The 27,646-nt window shown below is 36.5% G+C and overlaps 1 protein-coding gene across 1 annotated transcript; it reads right to left on the bottom strand.

Moving 5' to 3' along the window:
* Positions 1-8,578: 8,578 nt before the first annotated feature.
* Positions 8,579-25,438, bottom strand: LOC128992974 (uncharacterized). The gene is made up of 5 exons (XM_054416722.1): positions 25,315-25,438; positions 20,556-20,677; positions 14,202-14,283; positions 10,137-11,560; positions 8,579-8,721 (listed from the first exon to the last, which is right to left on the bottom strand). Exons 1-5 carry the CDS (start codon positions 25,436-25,438, stop codon positions 8,695-8,697), a joined length of 1,779 nt encoding a protein of 592 aa, XP_054272697.1. The 3' UTR covers positions 8,579-8,694.
* Between the last annotated feature and the right edge of the window lie 2,208 nt (positions 25,439-27,646).

Genomic DNA, 27,646 nt, shown 5'->3' on the forward strand with positions numbered 1-27,646 from the left:
AACATTAGTGCATATTAAATACACAATTAGTATCCAGGTGGAAGGAAAATACACAGTTGTGCTATTCCTCCCCCCATCATATGCTGACGTCACCCAGATTGCAAACACCGTTTCACCATTTAAAAATAATTATATAAACAACTAGCAGAGTACCCGTCCTTCGTCCGGGGTTGATGTATGTTTTGTATGTGATGTATGAATGGTGCTTTTTGAAATCTGAAATGGAAAATAGTGTAAAATAAGATTCAATTCCAATAATTGTACCTATCAAAAACTTTTAACTTACTAATTACATTTAAAAAAATTCAAACAATAAAACAAATAAAAACTTTAAGCTTTTACTTACTTTTAAATGAAAAAATCACACATAGACAAACAATAATTTGCAACATGTTAATATTACGATTTCAATAGATCTTGCTTCTAAAAAGCATTGCTCACATAGCATTGATTATAAAATTATCTCATTATATACTATGTGAACAAACAAAAACATTAACACTCTTACTACTAAAACAAACAGAAATGTAGGCCTACTTAGCCCTACTATTTATAGCTCCTACTATTCATGCACCAAAGGCAAGTACATATACAACTTAGTTTTTTATTGTTGTTTTTAAATTAAAATATTTGTATATCAGCTTAGAATTAGGAAATTTAACGCCATTCAAACAATGTTTATGTCGAGGGTAGGTTAAGTTAAGAGGAACTTAGTTGAAAATATACATGTAATGACCATGAAACGCTGGTTAAAAGTTATTCATTATTAGAATAGAATGTGAAATCTACAGGAAGTGTCAAAAGTTATAATATAGATAGGTAGTAGTTACCTCTGGATTAGAAAACATGGTGGAAAACATCATAACTAATCTATGGGTAGTTATATGAAATTATGATTAAAAAATCTGTGAAAAGGCAAATGGTGTGAACAATATTTCACTCAAAATGGCAAAAATATACGATTTAACTCCTTGAGAAAAAAGTTTCAATTTTTAAGGTGTGTGCCCTACTCTTTTTTTTTTTTTTTTTTTTTTAGGGAGAGGTGGGAAAATGCATTTATGCACACAGGTTGCTAGCCTGTAGTGTGGGACTCCAACGGGCTTAAGGCCCAGAGACTACCCACTAAAAACCTCCTCTACTCTTCGGACACTAGCCTGGGAACACTTGTCGCACTTCATCAGAACTAGGCCGAGTTTGCCTACGCCCGAGGGGCTTACGCCGTGTCTAGCCGTTTATTTCTTATCAAATCTAGACTATGTTCCGATCTAGATCATTCTTTTTAGCTTGAAGGACATTCCGGACAAAGTGCGACCAGCAGTCCCAGTTGTCCTCACCCTTCAGCAAGGTCTCACAGATCGATTCAATCGACAGCACCCCAAGATGTTGAATGGCCTCCTGGCGAAGCATATCCCATTGTGGACAGTGGAAAAAAGTGTGTTCCGCGTCGTCGGGAATGCATGGGCAGTAAATGCAGTCAGGTGAATTCGTTTTGGCCATCAAGTGCAGGTACGACTGAAAATAGCCGTGACCTGACAAGAACTGCGTGAGGTAATAGTCAACCTCACCGTGCCGCCGTTCTACCCACGGTTGGACCTGCCTGATGAGTCTGGCAGTCCAACGTCCTCGAGTCTCCCTTTCCCAGCTTTCTTGCCACATCTGAAAAGTGCGGGAGCGCTCTTCTGTTCTTGCAGCGTCCTTTCCAATGTAGCCTTGTCTCTGGTAGATTGCCTTCCTCTCCGCTGCCAAGAGTTTGACTGGGATAACTCCAGCGATCACCAAAACGGCCGGTTCGGACACCGTACGGTACGCGGAAGCGACCCTGAGTGCCGCCTGACGCTGCACTCGTGCGAGCCTCAACCTATACGCCTCCTTGTTAAGCGCGTCTGCCCACACCTCAGAGCCGTAGAGAAGCACGGACTGGACTGCAGACATCAGTAGTCTTCTACGGCTGGACCGGGGACCACCGACATTGGCCATAAGCCTACTAAGAGCAGCAACACTCCTAGCAGCCTTGTCCGCCGTACGGAAGATCTGGTCCCTCCAGCTCAGCTTGTTGTCCACCATGACACCAAGGTACTTGGCGGTTCGCGTGGTTTGGACAACTACGTTCCCAACTCGTAGCGGAACGATGGTTTCAATCCGTTTTTTCGTGAGGATGACGATCTCTGTCTTGCTCAGAGCGAGTGTCAGACCATGATCAGTCATCCAGGCGTTTACAACGCGCATGACTTGGTTCAGTTTCAGTTGGGCTAGCTCAACGTTGCGTGCAGCAATGAGGGCTGCGACGTCATCGGCGTACCCAACTAAAACGGTCTCCTCTGGCATCTCAGATCTCAGAAGGCTGTCGTAGGCAGCGTTCCACAAATCTGGGCCGAGTATCGAACCTTGCGCGGCACCGGAAGTAACATCCATCGTCCGCGAACCATCTTTAGTTTCGTAATTAAGAGTTCTGCAGCGCAGGTAGTCCTCGATCAGCCTCAACAGATATGCTGGTACGCGGAAGCTATTCCTCAACGCGCTCAACATATCGACCCATCTCGCCGAGTTAAAAGCATTCTTGACATCTAGCGTAACAAGAAGCACGATACGGCGAGAGTAATGATTGAAGCTCTCGGCACGCTCTACCGCTCTGTGTACCTCGGATATCGCGTCGATTGTTGACCGACCCTTTCTGAAGCCGTACTGACGAGGAGACAAATCTCCGGCAGCTTCCACGGCAGACGTCAGGCGGCAGCGGATCAGTTTCTCGAAGAGTTTTCCGGCCACATCCAACATACAGAGGGGTCTATAAGACGACGGCATATTCGGGTCACCTTTCCCCTTGCTGATTAGCACAAGCCTAGCCCTTTTCCAAGGAGTTGTTGCCCTACTCTAAACACATGTTAATTGTTAAAATGATTCAAGTAAATGTGAACTTTATAATTTCACTATTTTGTACACCAAAATCTTCCAATACAATTATTCACATTAGCGAAATGTAAATAATTAATTAGGGTTAGATACAGCAACAGATATACAATCTCACTTATTTCATAAAATCAATAATCAATGAACCATCAAATATAAGAATAAATAAACATGTTACATGATTTATTTATTCATTTATTTATTTGTTCACGGTATAACACCATTTTTACAGGGTTGACATGCTGATGATACAATATTGAAAGATTATTGTATATATGATTATTGAAGATATGATTGTAGAGAATATTATATGCCTATTTATAACCCATCTGTGGAATTGTGAATTAATGTGGTTTGACAGTTCAGCTTGTTTACATTTGGGTGGCATAGCAAATTGCAAACATTGTATTTGTTCTCATGGCAGCCATGGAGACCAATCAATATTTACTTTTAAAATCATCACCTCAGAACTTTTAAAGCCAAAGGAGCAAATCCCACGGCCAGTATCGAAGTGTGAATAGTCCTATAAAGGTCATTGGTATGGTAGATATATTTTTGTATAATTTAAGCCCGGTCACTTCAGTAGTTTATGCGCCTATTAGTAACAAACATACAGACAGACACCACGAGATTTTTATATAATAGTACAGAAGATAGATAACAACCAAATCAAAACAAATATATACTTTTATGGCAATACAATCAGGTGATTTTTTTTTCAATTTGGTTTACGTTTGAAGAATGAAGGGAATAACGCTCCTATGTATTTTTCTTCCACCATGTGTACCTATCCATAACATTGCAATAGACTTGTTTTCTTGTCTCCGCTGCCTAGCAACTATTTATTATTATTTTTGCTGATTGCTCAAATTATTTCTTCACATAACCTTAAAGTTGTAGTTGTGTTGACTATCAGTGTGCATTATTATTGTGGTGAATAGTGGTAATTAGTGTTTAATGTGGTGAAAAATAGCGTTCGTACCACGGACCGAAATGGTTCTGCAGCTCTCGATCGTCAGGAAAAAAACTCATTTTCGGCCCTAGGTACGACATATATACTATTGTGTCAGGATGGAATAAAAATTCCTGTACACCATATCTTTGTGTAAAAACCTTCCCTTTGTAAGCTTTGGTTTTGTTATTTTCTATACATATTTTGATTCCTTCCAGAGTTTTAAATCTGCTAAAGGAAATAAATGTAATTGTTAGTGGAGATGAGAGTACCAAGTTATCCACATAGCCACACAAAAATGTCTGGTGGACTTATTAAGGTCTGGTGACCTGGCAGGCCAGCGAACCACGCCATATTATTATCATTAAAATATTCATAAATAGTCAATTATATAAATTATATAATTATATAAATAGTCATCCAAGTTGTGCATTTTGCACTGAGTCAATCTTGTACATATCGTTTGAATGTACCATAGTTACTAACACCGTAAACGACATTTAATTTTTCTCAATGCCTAAAAACCCAAGATTGGATATTGATCACAAGGCATGACGATGTTAATCCTATCAATTCCTTAATATTCTTATTATGAATTTTATAAGGATTCTGAAAACTACAATAAAGCCCATTTGAGCATTATTTTTAATGCAGGTGATGCCATATTTTTAAGCAAAGACATGCTTTTTTACTCTATTTTAGCCGTTCCGTGTTTTTTAAGAGGGACTTTTAAATTGTATGATACCACTTCAAAGAATCAGTAGGTTTTATAGGCCTACACCATTTTAAAAGTTATTATTTGAAGAAGTTTTTAAACCTTCATTGCTGAATGAGGTTTTATACAGATGTTTTTTTCTCAATGACACTATGTAAAACTTACTGTTACTATTAGAAATTTAATGAGGATTCTGAAAATTACAATAAATTGGAAATAAAATAATATTTAGTATAGGCATACTTATAGCAATTTTATGTAGGTAGGTAATTACATATATGTTGAAAAATTGTAATTTGTCTTTGATTTCTTACATGTGAGGGTATGGAAACATAAATTGGTGCCATTTGTCACCAATTTTATTTAACACCACATTTTATTTAAAAATGTGTTAGGTTTAAGGGGGGAGTCTGCGAAAAAAATTATTTTTTTTATTTATTTGAATATTTTATCCCAACCTTAATAGCATGTTTGGGTATGCTTCAGAATAAAAAATTGAGGTTTGATTTTTTTTTATACCCACCCCCCCCCCTTGGGGGGGGACTATTTGAAAAAATTGCGGTGACTTACAGGAAACGGTCTTGAGCCTACAGTTGTTTCCCTACATTAATAATTTAAATTGTTTTTGTTTCCTAGCAACATTATCTATGACATGGAGTATGGGTTTGTTTGATATCCAGAAAATAGTGTGGTAAAAACATTTTTGAAGTTCTGATTTTAAAAAAACTAAAATTTTGTTGTTTCTTTATTTATTTTTTAATATTTAGTCACAACCAAATCTAAAACCCATACTCCATTTCATAGACAATTTAATGTTGATTAAAACAAAACCAAAATCATGGTGATATCTCTTCAAATACTTGAACTAAAACATTTCTCGTCATAAAATAACACACTTTCGGAAAACGCCAAAAAACTTGACACAAGAAGGTTTAACATAAGATTTATTGCTTGTAACTTACTGTTTTCAGTTAGAAATCCCCAGCTCCATACATTGGACCTTCCTCCTCTATTTTCTTGTCTTCTTCTGCAATATTCTTCATTCTTAAATAGTTTCTTCGCCTCTTCAACCTCTCTGATTTACCTTGATTGATTTTCAGCTTTCTGCGACGATCACGAACTTTTGCTAAAACGACACTTTTCCTCCCTGGAGATAAATTGGATTTCTGAAGGGCATGAATGACAGCAGTGTTTCCAAAGTTATACTCACTCACACCTTCTGCTACTGCTAACTCAACTAGTTTTTTTGAAACGCTCCTGGTTTTTTCACATCTGCGCCAAATGAAACTATGCAAACTTTCATTCGCATTTTGAGTTTGCCCCCTAAGACATCTTTGTAACAGAGAGGTCTCAGTTAGCCTCTTGTAAATTGGTGCTATGTTACTTAGCACTACCTCATTTAGTGGTGTTTTTATATTGTCAACATGACTTCCAGGAACTTCACCATTGGCAATGGCACGATTATAAAAACACCAGGACTGTTCATCCGATGGGCATTTTGTGTGTCTGGGCTTCTCATCTGTTGATGAGCAGTGGTGAAGTGTGGCTAGTATTGAGTTTCTCACTGAAGGTACATCTTTATTTATGTTACTAAAAATGGCATTGTGATAGTATCTGGTCAATTTCTGTATTGTGGTGTTCTTCAAGCTTCCATGAGTTTTTCCACCGAGAGTTATTTTCCGGGCCTTACTTATTTTCAGTTGGTTTCGAAGAGCTGTACCAAGCCTTTTAGACACATGGTTGATGCATTCTTCCTTTTTCAGTTCAAACTAACTGCCATACACATTTAAACTCTGTAAGTGTGAAAAAACTTTTGAGTCGCCATCACTAATTATGGTCGAGTACCTGAATTTGTAGTCCACTGAGCGGTTCCACAAAATTTCCGCAGCAGCAACCTCCATGCCTGGTGATGAACCTTCATAGTTCTTGTCACAATCTAATTTATGACCCTGGAACCACACTTCAAATTCAGCGGAGTCTTCACCTAGGTCATGTTTAGCCATTGCACAGTTGCGACAAAACTTTGACAACACACAGTAGGTAGTCGATGACAAGACCTGTGTCAATGTGAATAACTGATCCCACGCCGTAATTTGAGGTAAAGCCTCGCTTATGCCATGACCCATCAAAACTTACAGCTAAATCAAATACACTATCATCCTTCAAGCAACTATTCTCAGCTAGGCAGTGCTGTCGGACGCGCGTCCTTGCTACGGACAGACATTCGACTCCCGACATTTTTCCTTTCTTTATAACTTGTTGCGAACATTTATGGTACAGATGCTTGCTCATACAGTCCATGTTCATAATCATTGAAAACTGTTCAAGAGCAGCATGACCTTTACTAATAGAAGTGAAAACTTTCGCAACCCGTATATTAACATCATACCCATCATCGTTGGGAATTTGAGTAGAAGTTGATACTGACACAACGCTATCGGAGCAGTTCTCACAATCTACGATCAGCTGTGAATTGAAACCACATTTCTTTGAGACCACTAGTTTGAGTCCAGATAAATTACAATTAGGACATACAAGTTTTTCAAACAACTGGCTCAAATGTTTTTTGTCTACAAATAAATACTCAGGCGCTGCTTCTAAATTTTCGCCCTCGTTTAGGCCTACCGGTAGTTCAATCTTATTATTCACAAAATCTTGTTTCCTTAGATTTGAATATAAATCACCATCAGTATTTTGATTAGAGATGTTTTGTTCAATCACATTACAATTAGTCTCACTTGTATGTGGCTCGGGTGATGGGCTAGGCCTATCTTCCAATTCAGGTACAGAAATGTTCGGATTGTCAGATTCACTTTCATTTTTTCCCCATCTTTTACTGATAGCTGCTTTTGCCCTAGCTTTTCTAGACTTGGGAGTAGTTTTACTGACCTTACATCTTGTCTTGGTTGGTGCCATTGTATTAGATAACAAAAATAAAACAAAAACCTACAACCAGGTTACCGGTACTGAGTTCAAGGCTATGGCCTAGGTTGGTTCTCACAAAACTTCACTCACAGAAAGTAGGATAAATGCAGCTTTCTATAATACAAAACTAATAAATACTTCTCTATAATATCACATCACTAAACAATAAAAGAACTGAAATAAAATAGAGTTATATTTTCAATACTGTGCAGATAAACAACAGAAGATAAACAACAACAGAAATCAGCTGCTGTATTATAAAAGCAGAAAGCTGATAAACAGAGACAAACAAAACAAAATATCACTGTTATGTAGTGGGCTGGGGGCAAAGGCATTCAAATTAGTTAAAGGTGATTTCTACATTCTGTATATATAATAATGCAGTAATCCTAACTTGAATATAAGAGTGAATGACGAGCAGCAGCGTTCATGCGAAGGTGGGAAGCTAAAATTATTCAGTGTAAGGTTAACTTTAAAAAATATTTACGGGGGTAAATAAAACTTTTTATTGCATGTTTTATATATTTTTTTAATCACAAATGTATACAGAAAAAGAAAAAAATATTTTCAAAAATTGGAAAAAAAATAATTTTTTGTCATTTTAAGTGCAGACTCCCCCCTTAAACAGCTAAAGGCCCTACTTAGTAATTTAACACGTAAAATCTTTAACTCCAACTTCGTTCCACCCTGTATAGGGTGGATACTTTAATACTTTTCTTTGAAATGGTGACCATACAAAGTAGGTATTTTAAGCCACCCTGTACATGATTTGAATTCAAGTTTTCAAAATCTTTAAATAGATTCAAATGTTGGCAAACGTCCGAACAAAGCAGGGTTTAGTAAAATAGTGTAGGTACCGGTAGTTAAAATTGTTACATTTTCGTTGTTTGCCTATAATTAACAGAACATAAAATATTAAAGCGACATTTTGGGCCTAAGGTACCTTATGACAGCGCATAACTTTTTTATATTTTTATACTATGTAATCAATGCTTCCCATTACGAATCTTAGCCAATATAAATATATAGCTTATAATATTACTTAGACATATAATGTGGGTAAAAATAATCCATAGACATTTTCAAAAGGACGTTTATTTTAACAATATTTACAATTTATCACTACTCACTAATTTCATTGGTGAGAAAAATAAGTTAAAACTGTACAAAACAAGAGTTAAATAAATTACGTGATTTATGAAGAACTGCTACTTGTGATATCCTAAAACAGAAAATAAACATTAATAACATTTCCAAAGGCATTTTAAAATCTTTTAAAAAATATACTCGTAAATGTTCTAAGTGTTTAGATTAGGAAAACTTTTGTACGGATTATCATGTAAACTTTTTTTTTACTAGGGTGCATTAGGTTCAAAACGGTCCCCGTTTATGACGATCGAGTACACTAGAACACTCTTGAGTTGACATTTACCAACTGCTGGCTAGCTATTAAACAAACATTTTCATTTTTCAGTCATCACTCATCAGCTATCAACGTTACATTTTGATCATCCGACTGCAATGCACGGACCCTTACCCGGTACAGTATTTAGGCCTACTTATTAATCGTGTGGCTCATAGATACAGAGAATTAATGCGTAGATTCACAAGCAATTTACTGACATGAAGTATAATGTAATTTACATTGGTTATGTTCGCGTGAAACGTTTTGTTTAGTAAACTAATTGGGAACATAGATTCTTCACTAAATTTGTGTATCTAAATTGCCCTAAAAATGTAATCGTTGTTTCGCAATTAAACTAAATTTAATAAGATCAATGTCCAAATACCGATATCAAAGGTCTGATAAGCAAACATGTGTAGGTAGATGGCTTTATCACTTGAAAGTGTTAGGTTTAAATAGCTAAAGGTAAAATTGTTTTTGTTAATTGCCTTTCTATTTCCATTATTTATGTAAAATAGTTCATTTTACATTTTGATAATTGCTCCGTAATAATCCTAAAAAATTTGAAATGCAACAAGAAAAGTTTAAAGGCATCGCATATGTTAATTAGCAGTGTAATAACTACTGGTACAATTTTCATTTGGTTAAATCATGCTAAACAAAATTCATCAAACATTATCAAACTCATCAACTCAAACATCATACAAAACTCATCAATGACAGATAACAACAAAAACTCCCCTAAACCCAGCGTCAGCGTCGACAACGCGACCGGACCGGTAAAACTGGCAGAAAAAACGCGACAGAAATGACGCGAGTTCTGTTATACGGGCAGGTTTTACGCGGCAAATCCGAGCTTCACCCCCACCATACTTCTCCGACAGGGTAGTTCCCAGGCGCCAGTTGTGCAATACTGTTGTTGCGTTGAAAAATGCAAAATCTGTCGCGTTTTTTCTGTCCGTATAAATGGGCCAAAATGAACAAGACAATCAATAGCGACTCGTTTTATACGGTTATTGGGTTCTGTTGACCAATTTAGGGATGTGTGTCGGTATACAATACTTACACGTACGACAGTTTTTATTGATAACGTCAATGTAATCAGTTAGTAAAGAATCCGTCGGTGGCTGGATATGAAACAAGTAAAATTGACGACCAGGGATCGGTTAAGGTCATAAATTATATTCAATATACTGTATCTTAAATCTGGTTTACTAGCTGTAAAGACCTACCTGAGGCTTGAGACTCTGCCATCCTGAGAAGTGGGAGGGTTTGAAGGCTCCACTACTACTGCTGCTGCTGCTGAGAGGACTAGAGTTGTAGTAGCTGCCCTGGTAGGAGCTGGCGTACCCGTGGCTGTCTCCAGCTCCACCGCCGTGCCCTCCTGACGAGTATCCACTCCCGTGGCTAGAGCTGCCGCTGTATCCTCCTCCAACTGGGCTAGAACTGTAGCCGTGGCCACCGCTTCCAGAGTACCCGCCGGTGCCATGCCCGCCACTGTAACCTCCGAGACCACTACTTCCGGAGTATCCGGTACTTCCGGAATATCCTCCGTGGCCACTGCTTCCGGAGGATCCTCCATGTCCACCACTTACGGAACTACCATGTCCGCCCCCTGACGAGTATCCTCCATGGCCAGAGCTTCCGGAATATCCTCCAAGACCACTGCTTCCAGAATATCCTAGACCACTGCTTCCAGAATATCCTCCATGTCCACCACTTCCGGAACTACCATGTCCGCCCCCTGACGAGTATCCTCCATGACCAGAGCTTCCGGAATATCCTCCAAGACCACTGCTTCCAGAATATCCTAGACCACTGCTTCCGGAATATCCACTACTCCCTGAGTACCCACCATGCCCCCCACTGCTATACCCTGGACCACTGCTACCGGAGTACCCACCGTGACCGCCACTTCCCGAGTAACTACCGTGTCCACCACCTCCAGAGTACCCCCCATGGCCACTACTTCCAGAGAATCCTCCATGGCCACCGCTGCTGTAGCCTCCACTGCCACTGTATCCATGACCCCCGCTGCTGTAGTCACTTCCGGAGTAACCACCCCCGGCACCGCCGGAGTAGCCTCCCAGGGTTGCTACTGTGTGTCCGGAACTGTAACTTCCATGTCCACCACCACCGCTGTACCCTCCGTGGCTGCTTAGGTCGTTTCCGGAGAATCCGCCACTGTAACCACCTCCACTACTTCCCGAGTACCCACCGTGTCCTCCACCACCAGAGTATCCTCCATGTCCTCCACCTCCAGAGTATCCTCCTAGACTTCCACTGCTGTAGCCTCCACTTCCATGTCCTGGGTATCCACCGCTGCTGTAGCTACTCCCGGAGTGTCCGCTGTATCCACCGTCCGAATATCCTCCTCCGTAACCCCCGAGGCTACTCCCGTGTCCGCCACTATATCCACTGTATCCTCCATGTCCACCGCCTCCTCCGAGGTTGCCGAAGAGGCTCGACAAGCTCTTCCCGCTTCCTCCATCTCCTCGGATGACGATGGTCTTCACCTTCCCGTATCCCTTCCCTCCAAAACCTCCGCCTCCCTTGTATTTGCCACCGCCATGAAAGGAGTCCTCGTCCAGGTAACCTCCATGCTTGGCTACCTCCAGGGCATGACCTCCTCCACCACCTCCATGGCCTCTATAACCTGAAAAAAACATTGTTTAAATACAACAAATCGACTTGTAAGATTGTAGCCTACTGGTCATTGCCATTTATTACAGCCAATTCTTCAGCTAAGGTATAATTCACTGCAAGAGTAAAAAAAATATAAACGTACGTGTCCAACAAAACGTACCAACTAATGATTTTAATATTTAATTATCAGTCACTGAACTTCCATGGTTGGATTTTATATGACAGTTTTCCATAGCACTAGAAATGTTTGTTTAGTGTAAGGAGATACTTGTACAATACCGGTATTCATTACTTAGATTACATTTCATTCACAGCAAGCTTAATTAAATGTAAGTTAAGCCTTTGTATTTACCGATTCCAAAACTAAAATACACTGTTCAATGAAATTAATCAGAGTTTACGACATCGTAATCCTCAAATATTTTTATAAATTACAAATGACAATTTTACAAATTGTAATCCCAATATATTTTCTAATAAAATACAAACCTTCGTGAAATAACTATTTCAGGATATTAAAATAATATTTATGATCAATGCTTACTATCCACACAACAGTAATATTTTTGTTCTTTGGTATACCTATAGAAAACTAGGTACGGTGTACCTATCTAGGTTTTGCCAGATCGTAAACCTTATGTAACTTAAGTCTACCTGTGGGCAACAAAAAATAACACTTTCCACCGTTCTACCTAAAAGATATATTCAAATCGGTGCACAACTAAGAATCTTTACATCTAAACACCCCTAAAAGTATGTGTACGGTGAACCGTTTTCTGGAAATTTCCAAAAGTATTTATTTATGTAAAATCAGAATCGCACCCATATATTACAGCTATCACATGATCTGGTCCTGCGGTCAAACAGGTATATGCCCTGCTCTCTCTAGGCGGTCAGAATACTGTAGAAAGTGACAGGGATCAAGTGTCGAAATGCTAGGAAAGCAACCATGAAATTTTAACCTGGAAACCTACAAGTGTCGGGTGCACTTTTCTATTTAAATTAAGTTAATTCATCTTGTACATATATAATGCTTTCCAACTTAATCAATTGGAAAATTCTTATGATATAAATCTGAATAACTGTCGTTGATGCCATTTTCAGCTTTAATGTTCACAAGTTTTTTTTAGGATTAGTTAAATTCAGATTTGTTATAATATGCAAAATGTTATAAGATAATTATCGTTAACAACTTATAAAACGAATTAGAGGTCGTCCAGTGGTCGAAAACTCTACCAAAAATATTTAATGTACAGACTCTATTTTCATCCCACGCTGTAAATAAAACACGTGATTGGAATTTCTTTCATTTGTTTTGATTTTCTTTTTATGTTTCGTTGTTATTTCGTCACCAACATGGCAACCCATAAGGCCTATGTTATTTTTATTTAAAATCCATTTTTTTTGTGCTTATTTTGAGCCTATTTTAATTTATAAAGGGATTCTGCACATCTACAGATATATCTTTCTAACAGTATGCGATGAACACGAGCAGAGAAAAAAGGTTTTAAAGAAACATGCTTGCCTATTAATATATAGATGCCATAATACAAGTTTGAATATATAATGTGTTAATTTAAGTAAAGTCTAATCTAATAAAATAACTGAAAAAGGTAAACTTTATTGGATTTATATGTGCATTCACTGGATAACTAAGCATAAATTTGTTCGTCTAATTATGTCGTACAATCGATCAATGTAATAAACAATAAGTATTCTCGCCAAAAGGTGATTGAAGCAGGTTTCCAATTCAGTAAAATTATAAAAGCTAAAAGCATTATAACAATTAATCTATAAACAAACATTAACTGTTTCTGGTTTAGATGCATTATATCTTTGATTGTTCCCAAAACCAATGATTGCATCGTTAACGTTTGGCTATTACCATGACATGCGTTTAATATTAAAATAAAAATAAAATTAGAAAATGATTCAATCCATATCCTAAAATCAGTTCAACCGGACAATGTCAACAAATTTTTCTAAGGGTTACATTATAAGTGTTTAATTTATGAATCGTTGCGTGTTCATAACCAGACTTACATCAATTCAACATAACCGTCTCATCCCATTCGCAAAAGTTGTTTTAATTGTGTTTTTCTATTAATTTGCATATGCATTGATCACAGCTTATCATTGATACTTTTTAATACTTTTTAATGAAATGGTGACCATACAAAGTAGGTATTTTAAGCCAAGTATGAATGGAGATGAGTGTAGGATGAGTAGCGCGATCTTGTAGTCTTGTTAGTGACTAAGGCCGACATATCCTTAGAAACAGCTGTTAATTAATAGACCATGCAGCTAATGGCAACTAAGGGACCTACAGTTTATAGTGGAATCCGAACCACATTTCATTTTCACTTTAGATATCACAAACATATCTAAATAATCATCACTTATAATTTCTTTGAAGGTATACCCTTAGTTATCAAACAACCAAAAGACTCATTAGTGAAAGTACAGTTTCAAAATTGCAAATCCAAAACACATTATCACACTAGTTACGTAACAGAGAAACCCTCCAAAAAACCCAGCTGATCGCCAACATGCCGGAAATGGAGGGAACTGGTCCGTATAATGATACAGAGTGATTATATCGATGAATATGAGCGAAGAAAGTAGTCAAGGTCAGGGTGAAAGTTACTCACCAGAGGGGGGCTCGCCGGTGGCACACGGGGCGAGTGCCAGGAACGTGTAAGCGAGTGCCAGGAACTGCGTTACCAGTGAAACCTGCAACAGTGATATCACAACGATTAGTGAGGTTAACATACTGTAGATTACACCTTGGCGTTGAATACATTGGTTTCTCCCTTTCCATTAATTTTTCGCACTTTCTCGTCGAATAAGTTTGCTCTGAAATGTGAGAAGCTTTGATTAAACTGTCTACTAAGTGATGGAACTTTGAAAAGCAGGTTGATTGAAAAGTCGAATGAGATAATCAGTGTAGCTTTGTTGTTGACTAAGATCTCAAAATCCTATTGATAAAGAATGCTGAGCCTTGCGAACCACCAAAAGCACCTGAGTTATATCAGGATCGAACCAGATACTGTTTGATTGCAGGACAAGTGCTACATTAACTGACAAAAATGCGTTAGTAAGGCTAAAACTGTATACCTTTTAATGTGTTTGATGCTCAATCTAGAAATATATGATATTAGTTTTTATCTTGGCTTAGCTAGGTGTTCTTTTAGTCTACGCTACGAGAGATATACCACTTGCTACTAAATTGCTTAATTTTACTTTATTTCAATATGAAGAATTTTCAACTCATGAGAATCAAATCAATGTCATAAATAATAACTTAAACAATTTTTTGTGATGTACAATAAAATTATGTTACTATAACATAGCCAATTACGTAATTACTTAACTTAAACTCTTTCACACTAAAACATTTCCCCGTAGAACTCGACCAAGTCAGTAGATAATCTATGGGTGGTTAAAGAAAAAGACCTAATATACCAACAAAAATAGTACATTGGAAGTAAAATGTACTAGTTAAAAGATAAATTACCTTATACAGTACCTTATAAGTCTAATTAAAACCATTCCATTTACATGACCATGATTAGAGACTTCTTTATACCAACGAGCACATAATAATATATTAATATTATGTGCTCGTTGCTTTACACATTTTGACACGTGTTTTCACCCAATCTCCCCCCCCCCATCAAAGTAAACAGTACTACATTTTATATGTTAATCTAATGGGAACTTAGGGTTTCATATATTTTATTAATGAGTTTTCTTGATTTTGAATAATTACAATAATAATATTTAGAAAATTCTATTTGAAGGTTTCAAAACTGTAGATTAGCCTATGCGTTACCTCTGAAAATGGGCTTCGTAAGGGACCTACCGAAAAAAATCCTTTAGCAGCATAAAGATAGTAGACCTATTTAATCTATGATTTTAGCTGTAACTAAAGAATGAATACGAGTATAATATTCTTGTCTTTATGGTTTTGGTATTGCATATCCAATATGAGTATTGTGACTCGGCATCTTCATAAATCAATCTTTATTGTTGTTACAAACAACAGCAGCATTATAACATATTAATAGAAAAATTATCACATGGGCTTCTGCCTGTGCTTGATAAGTTCCACAATCCACACTGGCTGCATATGATTATCTTCATGTTGGATCAACCAAGAAAAAAGCACACTTACACTTCCTTAAACTAAATACATCGGTTTAGGCAAGGTAATGGATCTTGGGACTGTGGGTTTGGTCAGTTATCGAGTAGACCCAGTTTCTTCTATTATGACAACTGTGATTAAGAAGATCCAACATTGTATACCGACTGGAAAACGGATAGTTAGTTTCAAACATTTCATTTGACATTGCTCCATAAATATATTTATGTCTAATTTACTGTACAATATTTCCGTCATCTTTCTAACTACTTCATACAACACTGACATGCTAAACTCTACAGGTCTAATTATCAGTTAACATCTGCCTAGTGTACAATCTGTCTAGTAATAGTTTTAGTTTCGTCCCATTTTCCCTCGGATTCCATTCTATCTAATGATGGAATAACCCCCACACCCATACCATTACAATCTCATGAGGCAAGACAAAGAGAAACGAATCCGTAGAAAGCATCTCGCTTTAAACACTGTGTTTGTTATAATTTGACGGTAGAAAGTAGACATAAATCAACAATGCTAGAAACTATGTTTTCTTCATACGTCCAGCGATCGCTTGTCCGTAACTGTGAAGTGCTAGAAAGTGACATAACGTGAAGTGATGAAGTGCACACGTTCACGTCATGTGACAATTACATGGACTTTTTACTGAGTGTCAAAAAATTCCTGGACGGTTTGATACAATGTTAAAATTAAAATTTGGATTCTATCCTTTTGGTAAGTTACCTTATGCATGCTTCCACATGTTTCAAATCATGATTAGTCACGTTTAAGGTATTTGATATGAGATTTGTTATCAGAATGAGTAATCTGTTATAATTTGCTATGTTAATTACAATTATCAGACCCAACTTTTATTCAAACTTATTTTCGCTTACGAGTGTCATTTTTTTTTATCTGAAGTTATGTTAAATTTGGGTACTTACATATGTAACATATGTTACATATGTTACATATGTTATGTTATATTTGCAATATGATACAATATTAACTCATGTCTGTACTTTGGACTAGTGATTCCTTGTCAGATGTCGAACCGTTAAATATTAAAAACAAAACAATTTTATACTCGACAGTATCCCACAGCAATATTGTTTTTTATTCTCAATCTGATTTACAATATATATATTCTGTTGGTTTCTTTAAATGGATTGATATCAGATAGGGATGGATTGTATTGTTAACTGACGCTAGGCTTTATATCATATCCAACAATGTCACGCAACACGCAACAATATTGTCAATCTTTGAACATTATCATGCTTTTTGTGTTTATCTGTACTGTATAAATGATTAACCAATTAGCGATGTAATAACAAATTTTATTAGGATTTACTCTCTTTTAAACACAGTAAGATGTAATTATACATTGGAAGTATGATTAGATGTTCTTGTATAATCCACGATTCTTTATGGGGCGGGATTTAAAACAAACCTGTCATTCATGGAATTACTTTTGAATAATTCCCCAACTGGTTTATTTGTGAAACAAAGAATTTGCTTGAGTACTGAAGTCGATTGTTTTAAGTGACATTCCTTACGACTTACACGTGGGAAAAATTCCCTGTGCGGGGAAATCCAGTAAATCAACCGAGAAGGACACGCTTGGCAACTCCCTGTAAACATATCTCGTCCTTGGTATCAACCAACGGAAACATCTTCCAGATCTCTTGATTGTGAAAACATGTCGGAAGTCCAATGTTGAAGATTTGTTTCCTGTGAACTCTTTGAAATTCGTGGTTTCCTGCGTTTTGCGAGTTTTCCTTATCTGTAATGTTGATGTTGGTGTTGATGTTGTGCAGGATGTTGATGAGTGAAATGTTCCAGGTGTTGATTAACGATGGGGATTTATACTTTTGTAATTGTCATAATAAAAATAGTTCTTTGCAAACTCCTGGTTAAGTTGAAGTCATTTTATGAAGCGAAGGTATATGTTATGAAGGTATCAAACATGATCAAGATTACAACTTATGTCAGTTTTGGAATTAGGAAATGCCTCTGAGGCAGATTTGAATCCAGAAGATTTATGAAGATGTTGTATTTCACGAGTATTGTGTTATTATTCAAGTCGTACAAATAGTATTGCAAATGAAAGAAATGATTGTCCCTTGCGACTCGTAGTTCTGGCTACACAGTTGTCTGAATCCAAGTCTGTAATAGGTGCGTGAACCTCAGGGATCTACTGGATTTATTTTCTACTAGCAGAGTAACCGTCCTTAGTACGGAGTTGGCGTATAAGTATAAAATTCTTATTCCAGTATACTCTTAATGACACAGCTAATCCAGTATAAAACTGGTCTTAAGCATAGATGGAGGTAAAAAGATATATAAGTCATTACATAAGTTTGACTTGGTAAAAAAAATCGTTGATTCAACAGAAATTTTTCATTTTAATCAGCGGAATCTGGTGGTGGCTCACATCAACTACGACTAATTTAATTTAAAACCTGGCGACAACTTTAACATGGGGATGGAATTTCTAGTTGTAGGTCAAATACAGGCTTTCCTATTTTTACCCCACGCTGTAAATAAAACATGTGATTGTAATTTTTCCTTTTGTTTTGAATTTCTGTTTATATTTCGTTGTTATTTCGTCACCAGCATGGCAACCCATTAGATCCATGTTAATTTTTACAAAATTTTAAACTCATTTTGTGTGCTTATTTTTTAGCCTATTTTAATTTATAAAGGGATTCTGCATATCTACAGGGAAATATATTTTCAACAGTATGCGTATATTTTCTCTGCGATGCACACAAGCTGAGAAAAATGGTTCTAAAGAAACATGCTTGCCTATTAATAGATAGATATAGATATAGATACTAATAAGGTTAACATGGAAAACTCTAGAGCCACTGGAGTGGAGCCCGAAAGGATTTTTGGGATAAGAATAATATGTCTACATGATAATCGGGAATGTGAGCTATCATTATACCAAATTTCAACCCAATTCGACCAGTATGTTATAATGCGTGATTGAACTTCAAACAATCAAACGATTTGAATGATTTATCATTGGTTTTATCCTTTATAGAAATGTAAATCGAAATCGTTCTTACAACTGAATTTGTTTTCCTATCAATGCTCTGTAATTTTAATCCCGTAATTATTTTGAGTAAAAAAGAGAATACAGCAGTAATAACTTTAGGACAATAAGGACATACCAAGAAAAATACCATGTGCGTATGAATGTTGATATTAAGGTGTTACCATACTGTAACATCAACTAAACCGTCTTCTACGCATAAAAGTATCGTGTGTTTAATAAAAGCCTTACCTTTGCCCATAAATTAATGTACTTGGCTGGTGTTTTACTTGTACTGTATTCACCTCTGAATATTAAGGTACTTTTTATCATGCCATCAAGATATTTCTGTTGATCACAATTCAAACAATGATTATTTTTTTCCGATTTGAGATACTACGTTTATGTTATCAACATTGGGGAGGGGAGGGGGGTTCAATATCAGAACTTTTTTTACTGTAACTGGTTTTTTTAATTGTATTTGTTGTTTTTACAGCATTGCTTAGGTACGATGTTACTTCGCTATCAATGTATTCAGACATTGTAATTTCAGAACAATTGGTTTATTAATTGGCTTGTTGTATTTAAATCGATTGGAAAAATCATTCAAACTATATTTAATTACAAATGTTATAAGAAAGAGTTCTACGGGTCTCGAATTAAAAATAAGGGTTCATTTCATCTGTGAAAATATACGTGTTTGAGTTAATAAAGGTTTCACCCATAACACTGAATGTGCCAAAAGTATTTATTCTTTATAATAGTTGTGATAAATAGTATTTATGTCATGCCAGTGATTAATAGACGTATATAATGCCTTAAAACCAATGTAGTCCATACGTCAAAAAGCCAAGAAGTAACTATTTACTTGTTTTTGGCATTTTATAAATGGGGAATCGTGTGCAAGCTTTATCTTTTCGTCAATAATGAAAACCAAGTACAATTTAAACTTTTCACAGCGGCTTTTAGAGGTCCATTTGTGTCGATGCAAGCACTTGTTATTTAACTAATTTTATCTAATATTTTGGTGTATTTTCTTTTGGAAAACTACACCAACATCACCAAAAATACGAACAATATTGATACAAAAATTGCTACTCTCATTTTGAATTACTTTTGATTTTTCATTTTGCTTCGTCACTAATTATGAACAATTCCGATATCCCTAGAATTGTATTGTTGACGAGCGTATTGTAATAGTGTTTTTATTCCTCGAAAAACTTAAAAAGTTTATGATGTTATTAAATAAATCTTAATATAGCCCTTTTAAGGCTCTACCGTCGTCAATAATCTAAATTCAACCTCCCGCCAAACATTTCTCAGCATTTCTGGAGTAACATGTGCAATACGCTCTCGCAAGTGGTTCAGGTTTCTAACTTTGTCAGAATATACAATGCTCTTTATATAGGACCAGAAAACCATCTACCCATAAAAAAATTCAATGCAATGTTAATTCCATCCCCGAGAAATGCAGCAAAGGTGTGCGATGTGCTAAATTTTGAATTAACGCCGGCAGAGCCTTACACGGTGACCATATTGAGATTTATTGAATATCTTCAAAAAGTTTTTGAGTTTTTCTTTCTGTACATAATATGTTAATGTTACCATGTAGTTAATATGGTGTAAATAAAAATGTATGTTAAAATCTCTCAGTTCTTTTTGGACCACCCTGATATATTATCAAATACACATATATTCAAAAATATATTATTCCTGACACTAAGTAAATCCAAATTTGATCAACAAAAAATTCAAAACACCAACATCTTTAAATTAAAATTGTTTTCCAAACCTAAAGTCATATTGGTAGTCAAAACTTACCCACATGCTGAAGGGTCGGGAGTCACTAAGGTGGCGGGCGGCAAAACCAGCTTTATACTGACCTTCGGGGGCGGGAGATGACTCCAGGGGGAGAGGGGGGGGCGAGAAAGTGAATCTGAAGTCTGGAGGCGGTAAACACCACAAGAAAGTCCAAACTGCTCTAGACAATCAGACATAACAGGCGCAGCATGAAACTGTCATAAAGCCCTGCAATGCGCCCAGCGTATTGTTGCAAGGCGGTTTAAACTATTAGAAGCACCTTCGTCGCCTTCATCTACTGTCGCCTTCTGTGATGGTATTTCCTGCCCAATGCGATGGTATCAGCTAAATAGACGAGTAGTTAGAGAGTTTGAGACAAGAGAGTTTTTTGGTCATTCGAAAACACCGGTTCGACCTGAGAAAGGTTGGCTTTTGATTGCTCAAAACTGAGTCTAGTTCATGCGGGGGCTGAGCATACTACTGACCCCAGACCCCACTGTTTTTAAACGGGTTCGTTTGGTAGAGATTCAATTTAAACAAAACTCAAGACACGGGTAGCTAAAACATTTAATATCTAGGTACTAAGTGGTACTGATGATTCTCTTATATTGTAAAAGGTAGCCAGTTTTTTTACTTCATAGCTGGCTTTGTATTTAGATAAGTCCGTGCTATAACTATAATAGCAGTTTTTTTACAAGGGGTTTAATAGACTTTCCATTTACCGGCAACACGGTGCATACTGCATATTCAGCCAATATAAACTACAGCAGAGTGGTTTTGCTCGCATTGTATTTAAAACGTTACCAATTTTTTGCTGGACGTTGCCTGACAAAACAGCTTTATGGTTTAAATCAAAGTATAGCTAATGTTAGATTAAACTGAACCCACTAGGCCTTCTGGTCCCATAGTGGTTTTAGAGAAGAATCAAGTTGTACACATTTACATCATCATTTAACTTTGATTTAACTTAACTCAAGTTTCGTGTTTCCGGCACAAATATTTGGGTATTCCTGGGTTAGTCGAGTGGTTGAAGTGCTCGCTTTTTAATTAGAAAGTACCAAATTCGAACTTCAGAGAACCAGAACTGGACCCAGCTGTCGCTCATCATTGAGCTTTCAATTAATTATCCCTGCCAAAGAAATTTGGACTTCATAACGAAGCTTCAAAACGCAAAGCACACTAAGTAACTTATACTATTGTGACTTTGAACCTTTGAATTAGAGTTAATAATTGCATGCATTTGAATAAACTCTTTTATTGAATGAAATATTTATAAACTGTAAATTGAAAAGGTAAACATTGAACTACATTGTTTTATGATTATAATAACAACATCTGATCATATAAAGTAAATGATATAGGAAGTTACTCTACTTGTATTCAGCTCAAAGCAAAAAATAACCATAACAAATCTATTTACAGTTTGATTCCCAGACTGCAATTTGTACATGGATTTAAAAATTCCTGTCAGCAGTTTCAGACACAAATAATTTAACTAATTAAATTAATTTATTAAAATCCATATCACTGATATCTGAAAACACACACAAAAACAAAACTATACTTGATTTTTCACTTAAGACAACATAACATTTCACGAGTATTTTAAAACCATGGCCGATTCGATGAGTTTGAGGTTATCTAGAATACATCTACGCATTTTGCACGACATAAAACGCATGCTCATTACTCTATTACTCAATGCTCAATCAGTGATGAACATAACAGCAGTAATAGCGGTAACAGCCAATCACAACTGATATTCTCTACAAGAGCTTCATGACGTCAGTGTCAGTATAAATCACGAATCCTAGAAAAATAAAGTAATCGTGGTATAAATGCACATGTAACATGTCGTAATGATAAGTCAATACTCTGTGGATGAATATTTTTTAAAGGCAAAATATTAATGCAAACGAGAAAATAATTATTAAATTAATTACTACACAACAGGTGGCCTTTGCTGAATATGACTGCAAGTTCACAGTAAGGTGATCTGTGTAGCTTCACAACTGACTAAAATCAGCTGTTATATTAGTCAGGGTCATTTATTAAAAGCCCAAAAAGGACAGCTGTGCCCAGTTTCAAACTATAAAAAACCAGTTGACTTATCTCAGGATCGAACAGGCGACCTCCTGATTATGAGGTTATCACTATAACCACTACCCAACACTTTTATCCGTAATATTTTAATAACATTACAAACACTAACTATCAACCTTCCCCCTCCACTGAGCCCCCTGACAAGTTTATATCAAATTTGCAATGACAACTAGACGTCGGACATCCAGCGATTCTTCCCAGCAAGGACAGACTAACATACGAGACACATTGATTACGTCTTCAAACATAATAATCATCCAATCGCAGCTGCAGGAAGTCCGTTCAGTTGTGGGTCAAGGTTTGTATTGTGCGGTTGTAATCATTCCATTCAAACGGTTATCTATCTGTGGACATCTCCGTCGCACTGGTGACCAAGAGCTTGGCTTTGTGTAACATCCTCTAAATGTGCAAGGTTCATTTGAAACATACGTTCGATGATCTGATTAAATCACAAATGATCAAACATATTGTATAATCCTTAGGGGTTATTGAATTAAAGTTACTTAAAATTGATGAATGACTCGGAACGGACCTCTCGTTCTATAGAACAATCTTAAACTGCCCAGGTTTGGACAACACAAGTTTGAGGTGTGTGTTATAAGTTAAAACTTTACGTAACAACAAAGCTTTTTTTGTTTCCTCTTCAAGTTATTAATGATTTCTTATCACACTCATTTATCTTAAAACTAGCTGGCCCGACAGACGTCGTCCTGTCCTATATGTGGTTTTATGTCAAATGTTCGTCCATTTTCAAGATGAGCTCGTTCGCATGGCTCAAACACGTCCTGGTCGAAGTTCGTTATCTACGCTCACTCACCTTTAGGTTGGAGCTCGTTCGCTACGCTAACTCGCCTCCAGGTTGAAGTTCGTTCGCTACGCTCACTCACCTTTTGGTTACAAATTAGCTGTTGTCATAAATTTAAAAAATAATACAGTAGTGTTGCACCCTGTTGGTAAATCTATTAACTTTTTATGCTATTGAACATCACAGAATCAAATTGTTTAGTTGAACAAGCTGTTAAGATTCTTTAATTCCATTTAAATATGAGTACTCATAAGGTTAACATGGGAAACTCCAGAGCCACTGGTGTGGAGCCCTTTTGACAGATCTGCACCAAACTTCACACAAACCATCCTTGAATAATGCTTATAATAATGCCTGAAAGTTTCATTACAATCTGTCGAGCGGTTTCGGAGTCCATAAAGGACAAACAAACAAACAAACATACAAACAAAATAAATTGGATTGTATATAGATAGATTTGCTATATTGTTTCTAAAATCAAAAATGCATTGCAAAATTTCTAGCACCAAAGTTTGGATTCCTTTTAAAGAAAATAACTTTTACTGCAAGAACTTTCGCGGAGAAAGGCAACCAGAGTCGAAGGTAGTAATTAAACATGGAATTTCTCAAACACACCTTTTTGTATGAAACAACTTCCAAGCCAATATCGTGTTAATCTACCCAGTCACTGTATTGATTGACAAACTGTAGAGAGTTTAGATGAAATAATTAGCTCATTGTATTGCCTATTATCCATCAAGCTATACCCACGGCTAGCATGCGGTAGGCGAACTTTCACTGCTTTATATTGCTGTACTGTTTATGTCTATAACTGACGCGAGCACGACCGTAGTCCATTAACTCAATGAGGTTTCATTAAGTTGAATATTGATATTTAAATGATTGTACAGTAGTCGCGAATTGTTCACGATAAACAAAATCTACAGTAGTAATGAATAGCAATGCGTATTGTGATGGTCCGGTAACCCCAGTTGTACAAATCAAACATTTCGTAAATCTGGTATCACAAACTGTTTTTATATCCTTTAAAACAGCATTGTTATACCAATGTTATATATCCTGCAGACAGAAATAACCCATGAAATGGAGGTTTGTAGAACGACATATGCCAACTAATTAAGAGTCTTCCTTAGTGGAAGCCATGTTGGATTTCTTCCCCATAAGAACAATGTTAAACATTACATCATTTGTGGACACGTAGCGGCGTTATTTGTTAAGATATAGCTTTGAAATTTATAATTTGTATTTTTAACATAATAGACTCGTGACTGAGGTTTTTGAATTTCGAAAATCCATTTTCATTTCCTTTCAATAATTAGCTTAATTTTAAGCTAATTAATAATCAATTATTCATTATAAAAATTAAAAATTGTGAAATAAAAAACGTCAATCTCTAGAGGACCGCAATTCCTTAAATTTAACTCCTTATCCATAATTATATGACAATTTGCTGATGAGATATTTGGACCCAAAGTTAACATTGTTCTTATGGGGAAGAAATCCAACATGGCTTCCACTACGGAAGACTCTTAAATTGTAATATTAAAGGATGAATAATCTGTAATGTATAAGCAGTTATATTAATTGTTAATATAATATTTGTAACTTTTTAGCGAATTTACCCATAGGGAAGTAGCCATTACCGTAGGTGGCACGGTAAGACCTAAACCCGGGACCGATTTACTTTTAGCGAATTTCCCATATAGGGAATAAGCTATTACCGTAGTACTCATGGTAAGACCTGGACGCGGGACCGATTTTTTTTTTCGTTTTGAGGTCCCTAGAGGCCAAAAACACCATCCGTTCAAATTCATATATATACATACATATATACATATGTATATACATACATACTTACTCTTACTTACTTACTCCTGTGGCCACACAAATCCAAGGAGATTTTTGGCATCGCCAACAAGGTGCCTCCATCTTTCTCTATCTTCTGCCTCGTCCAACTCTGCGCCCAGTCTTCCGATGTCTTCAGCAACCTGGTCATCCCATCTAAATCTCGGTCTCCCCAGTGGGCGTCTTCCTTCAGGCTTTCCCCTCCACACTCTTCTTATACTGCTGCCTTCTTCTCTTCTTCTAACATGCCCAAGCCATCTGACTCCCCTACTTCTAATTAAAGCTACAATATCAGGTCTTTTATAAAGGTCCCTTAACTCTTTATTCTTTCTAATCCTCCACGCCCCATCTTCCAAAGTTGGTCCGTATATTCTCCTCAGTATTTTATTCTCAAACGTTATTAATTTTCTCTCTATGTTCTTTGTGAGGGTCCATACTTCCGAACCGTAGAGAAGAACAGAAATATATATATATGTTTATATATATATATATACATATTGTGTGTGTGTCCTTCAGCACGATAACTCGAGCAAAAATTATCCGATTTTGATGAAATTTGCTACAAACGTGTAAACCTACGTTTATTCGAACGAGTTCGCGATCCAGCATGATCGGACCATGGGAACGGGAGTTTACGGGGGGTTTTATGTGGTAAAAATAGGGTTTTCCCATTTTTGACCCAAAAAACATAAAATTTAGCAATTTCTTTCCAAACCATTTTGTAGAGCTTAAAAAAACAAATAATTTAGTATATTGAAGCGTTATTATGCGCCTAATGGTTACGGAGAAAATTCCAAAAAATTTTAAATTTAAAATTCCCATGTTATTCTTATGGAGAATAAGTAAACTGTTGTAGTTTGCTTGTTTGTGAACATATTTTGATCAAATTTGGAAAATGTTTTTATTTCTTACTAACTATTCACATTTTACAAAAAAAAAACAGTTTTACCCTCCCTGATGCAGCAAACCTAAGTACTTGTTAAACTAATTCTATTTAAATCAAGAATAAATGTTATATTTTTAAGTAGACATTTCAGTGTAAATCCAATCAGTCAAATGGAAATTCGCTTAGTCTGCAGGTTTGCTGCGACGGGGGTATTTAATTTTGACGTCCCCAGTGGCCAAAAACACCAGTTGTTCAAATTTATATACATAGAAGAAAATTGGGGGTTTTTATTGAAATATTCATAGCTTAGTATGAAGTAAACAAAATTTCATTAAAATATGTCCATAGATAAGCAAGCTTACAACAGTGTATTTATTCTCCATAAGAAAAACATGGTAATTTTAAATTTACACTATTTTGGGATTTGTTCCGTAACTGTTAGGCATACAACAATGCTTCAGTAAAAGAGCTCGTGCGTTTCCTGGTAAAGCCTGGGGGTAGGGTTGAAGCCCATACAAAACCGGTTCAGAGCCACTATAACCACCTACCCCCAGGCTTCACCAGGAAACGCACGAGAGAGAATTATTTTTTTTAGTTCTACAAAATGGTTTGGAAATAAATTTCAAAATTTTATGTTTTCAGGGCGAAAATTGAGAAAACCCCATTTTTACCCCATAAACCCCTGTTCCCATAGTCCGATCATGCTGGTTCGTGAACTCGTTTGACTAAATGTAGGTTTACACGTTTATACCGAATTTCATCGAAATCGGATCATTTTTGTTCGAGTTATCGCGCTAAGAGACATACTGTATATAAATAAAGTAAATAAATATATAATATATATGAATTTGAGCGGATGGTTTTTTTTGGCCTCTGGGGACCTCAAAACAAAAAAGTGAATCGGTCTCGGGTCCATGTCTTACCATGAGTACTACGGTAATAGCTTATTTCCTATATGGGAAATTCTCTAAAACATGGAAAATTTATTTATCTTATACTGTACCTACTAAGCTATTAATATTTTACTAGAAAACATACTTTATTAATTTCCTTGTAGCAGAAAACCTAGATACTCGTTAAACCAACGCTATTTAAATATATTAAATTGAAAATTAATTCAGACACAAATTTTGGTGATCGGATTGATAACAGCCCATGATAAACCCATGACTTCAGGACGAGGACAGAACTTCCCAACTACACTAGCTGTTCTCTTCCAATGTAACTGAAATGGGACAACAATATACGATGTCCTTGCTTATCTAGGACAATTATTGTTGCTTCAGAATTTACTGGCTGAGCGCTCATTCACATTTCGCCGAGTCTGGTAGGTTAGGTTGTTTGAATGGAACAACTTCCCCAGCACCCCTCCCTTCAGGGGCGGATACCGATAATCACCCGAGGTCACGGCGAAGAACCGACCGCTCCAGGAAAGCGGTTCTTCACTCAAAGAAAGTGAACAATCACAAAAAA

Source organism: Macrosteles quadrilineatus, unplaced genomic scaffold (genome assembly GCF_028750875.1).
Source record: "Macrosteles quadrilineatus isolate MER2022 unplaced genomic scaffold, UCM_ALF_1.0 Scaffold_4__1_contigs__length_99947679, whole genome shotgun sequence".
In the NCBI taxonomy this organism is placed as follows: Eukaryota; Metazoa; Arthropoda; class Insecta; order Hemiptera; family Cicadellidae; genus Macrosteles; species Macrosteles quadrilineatus.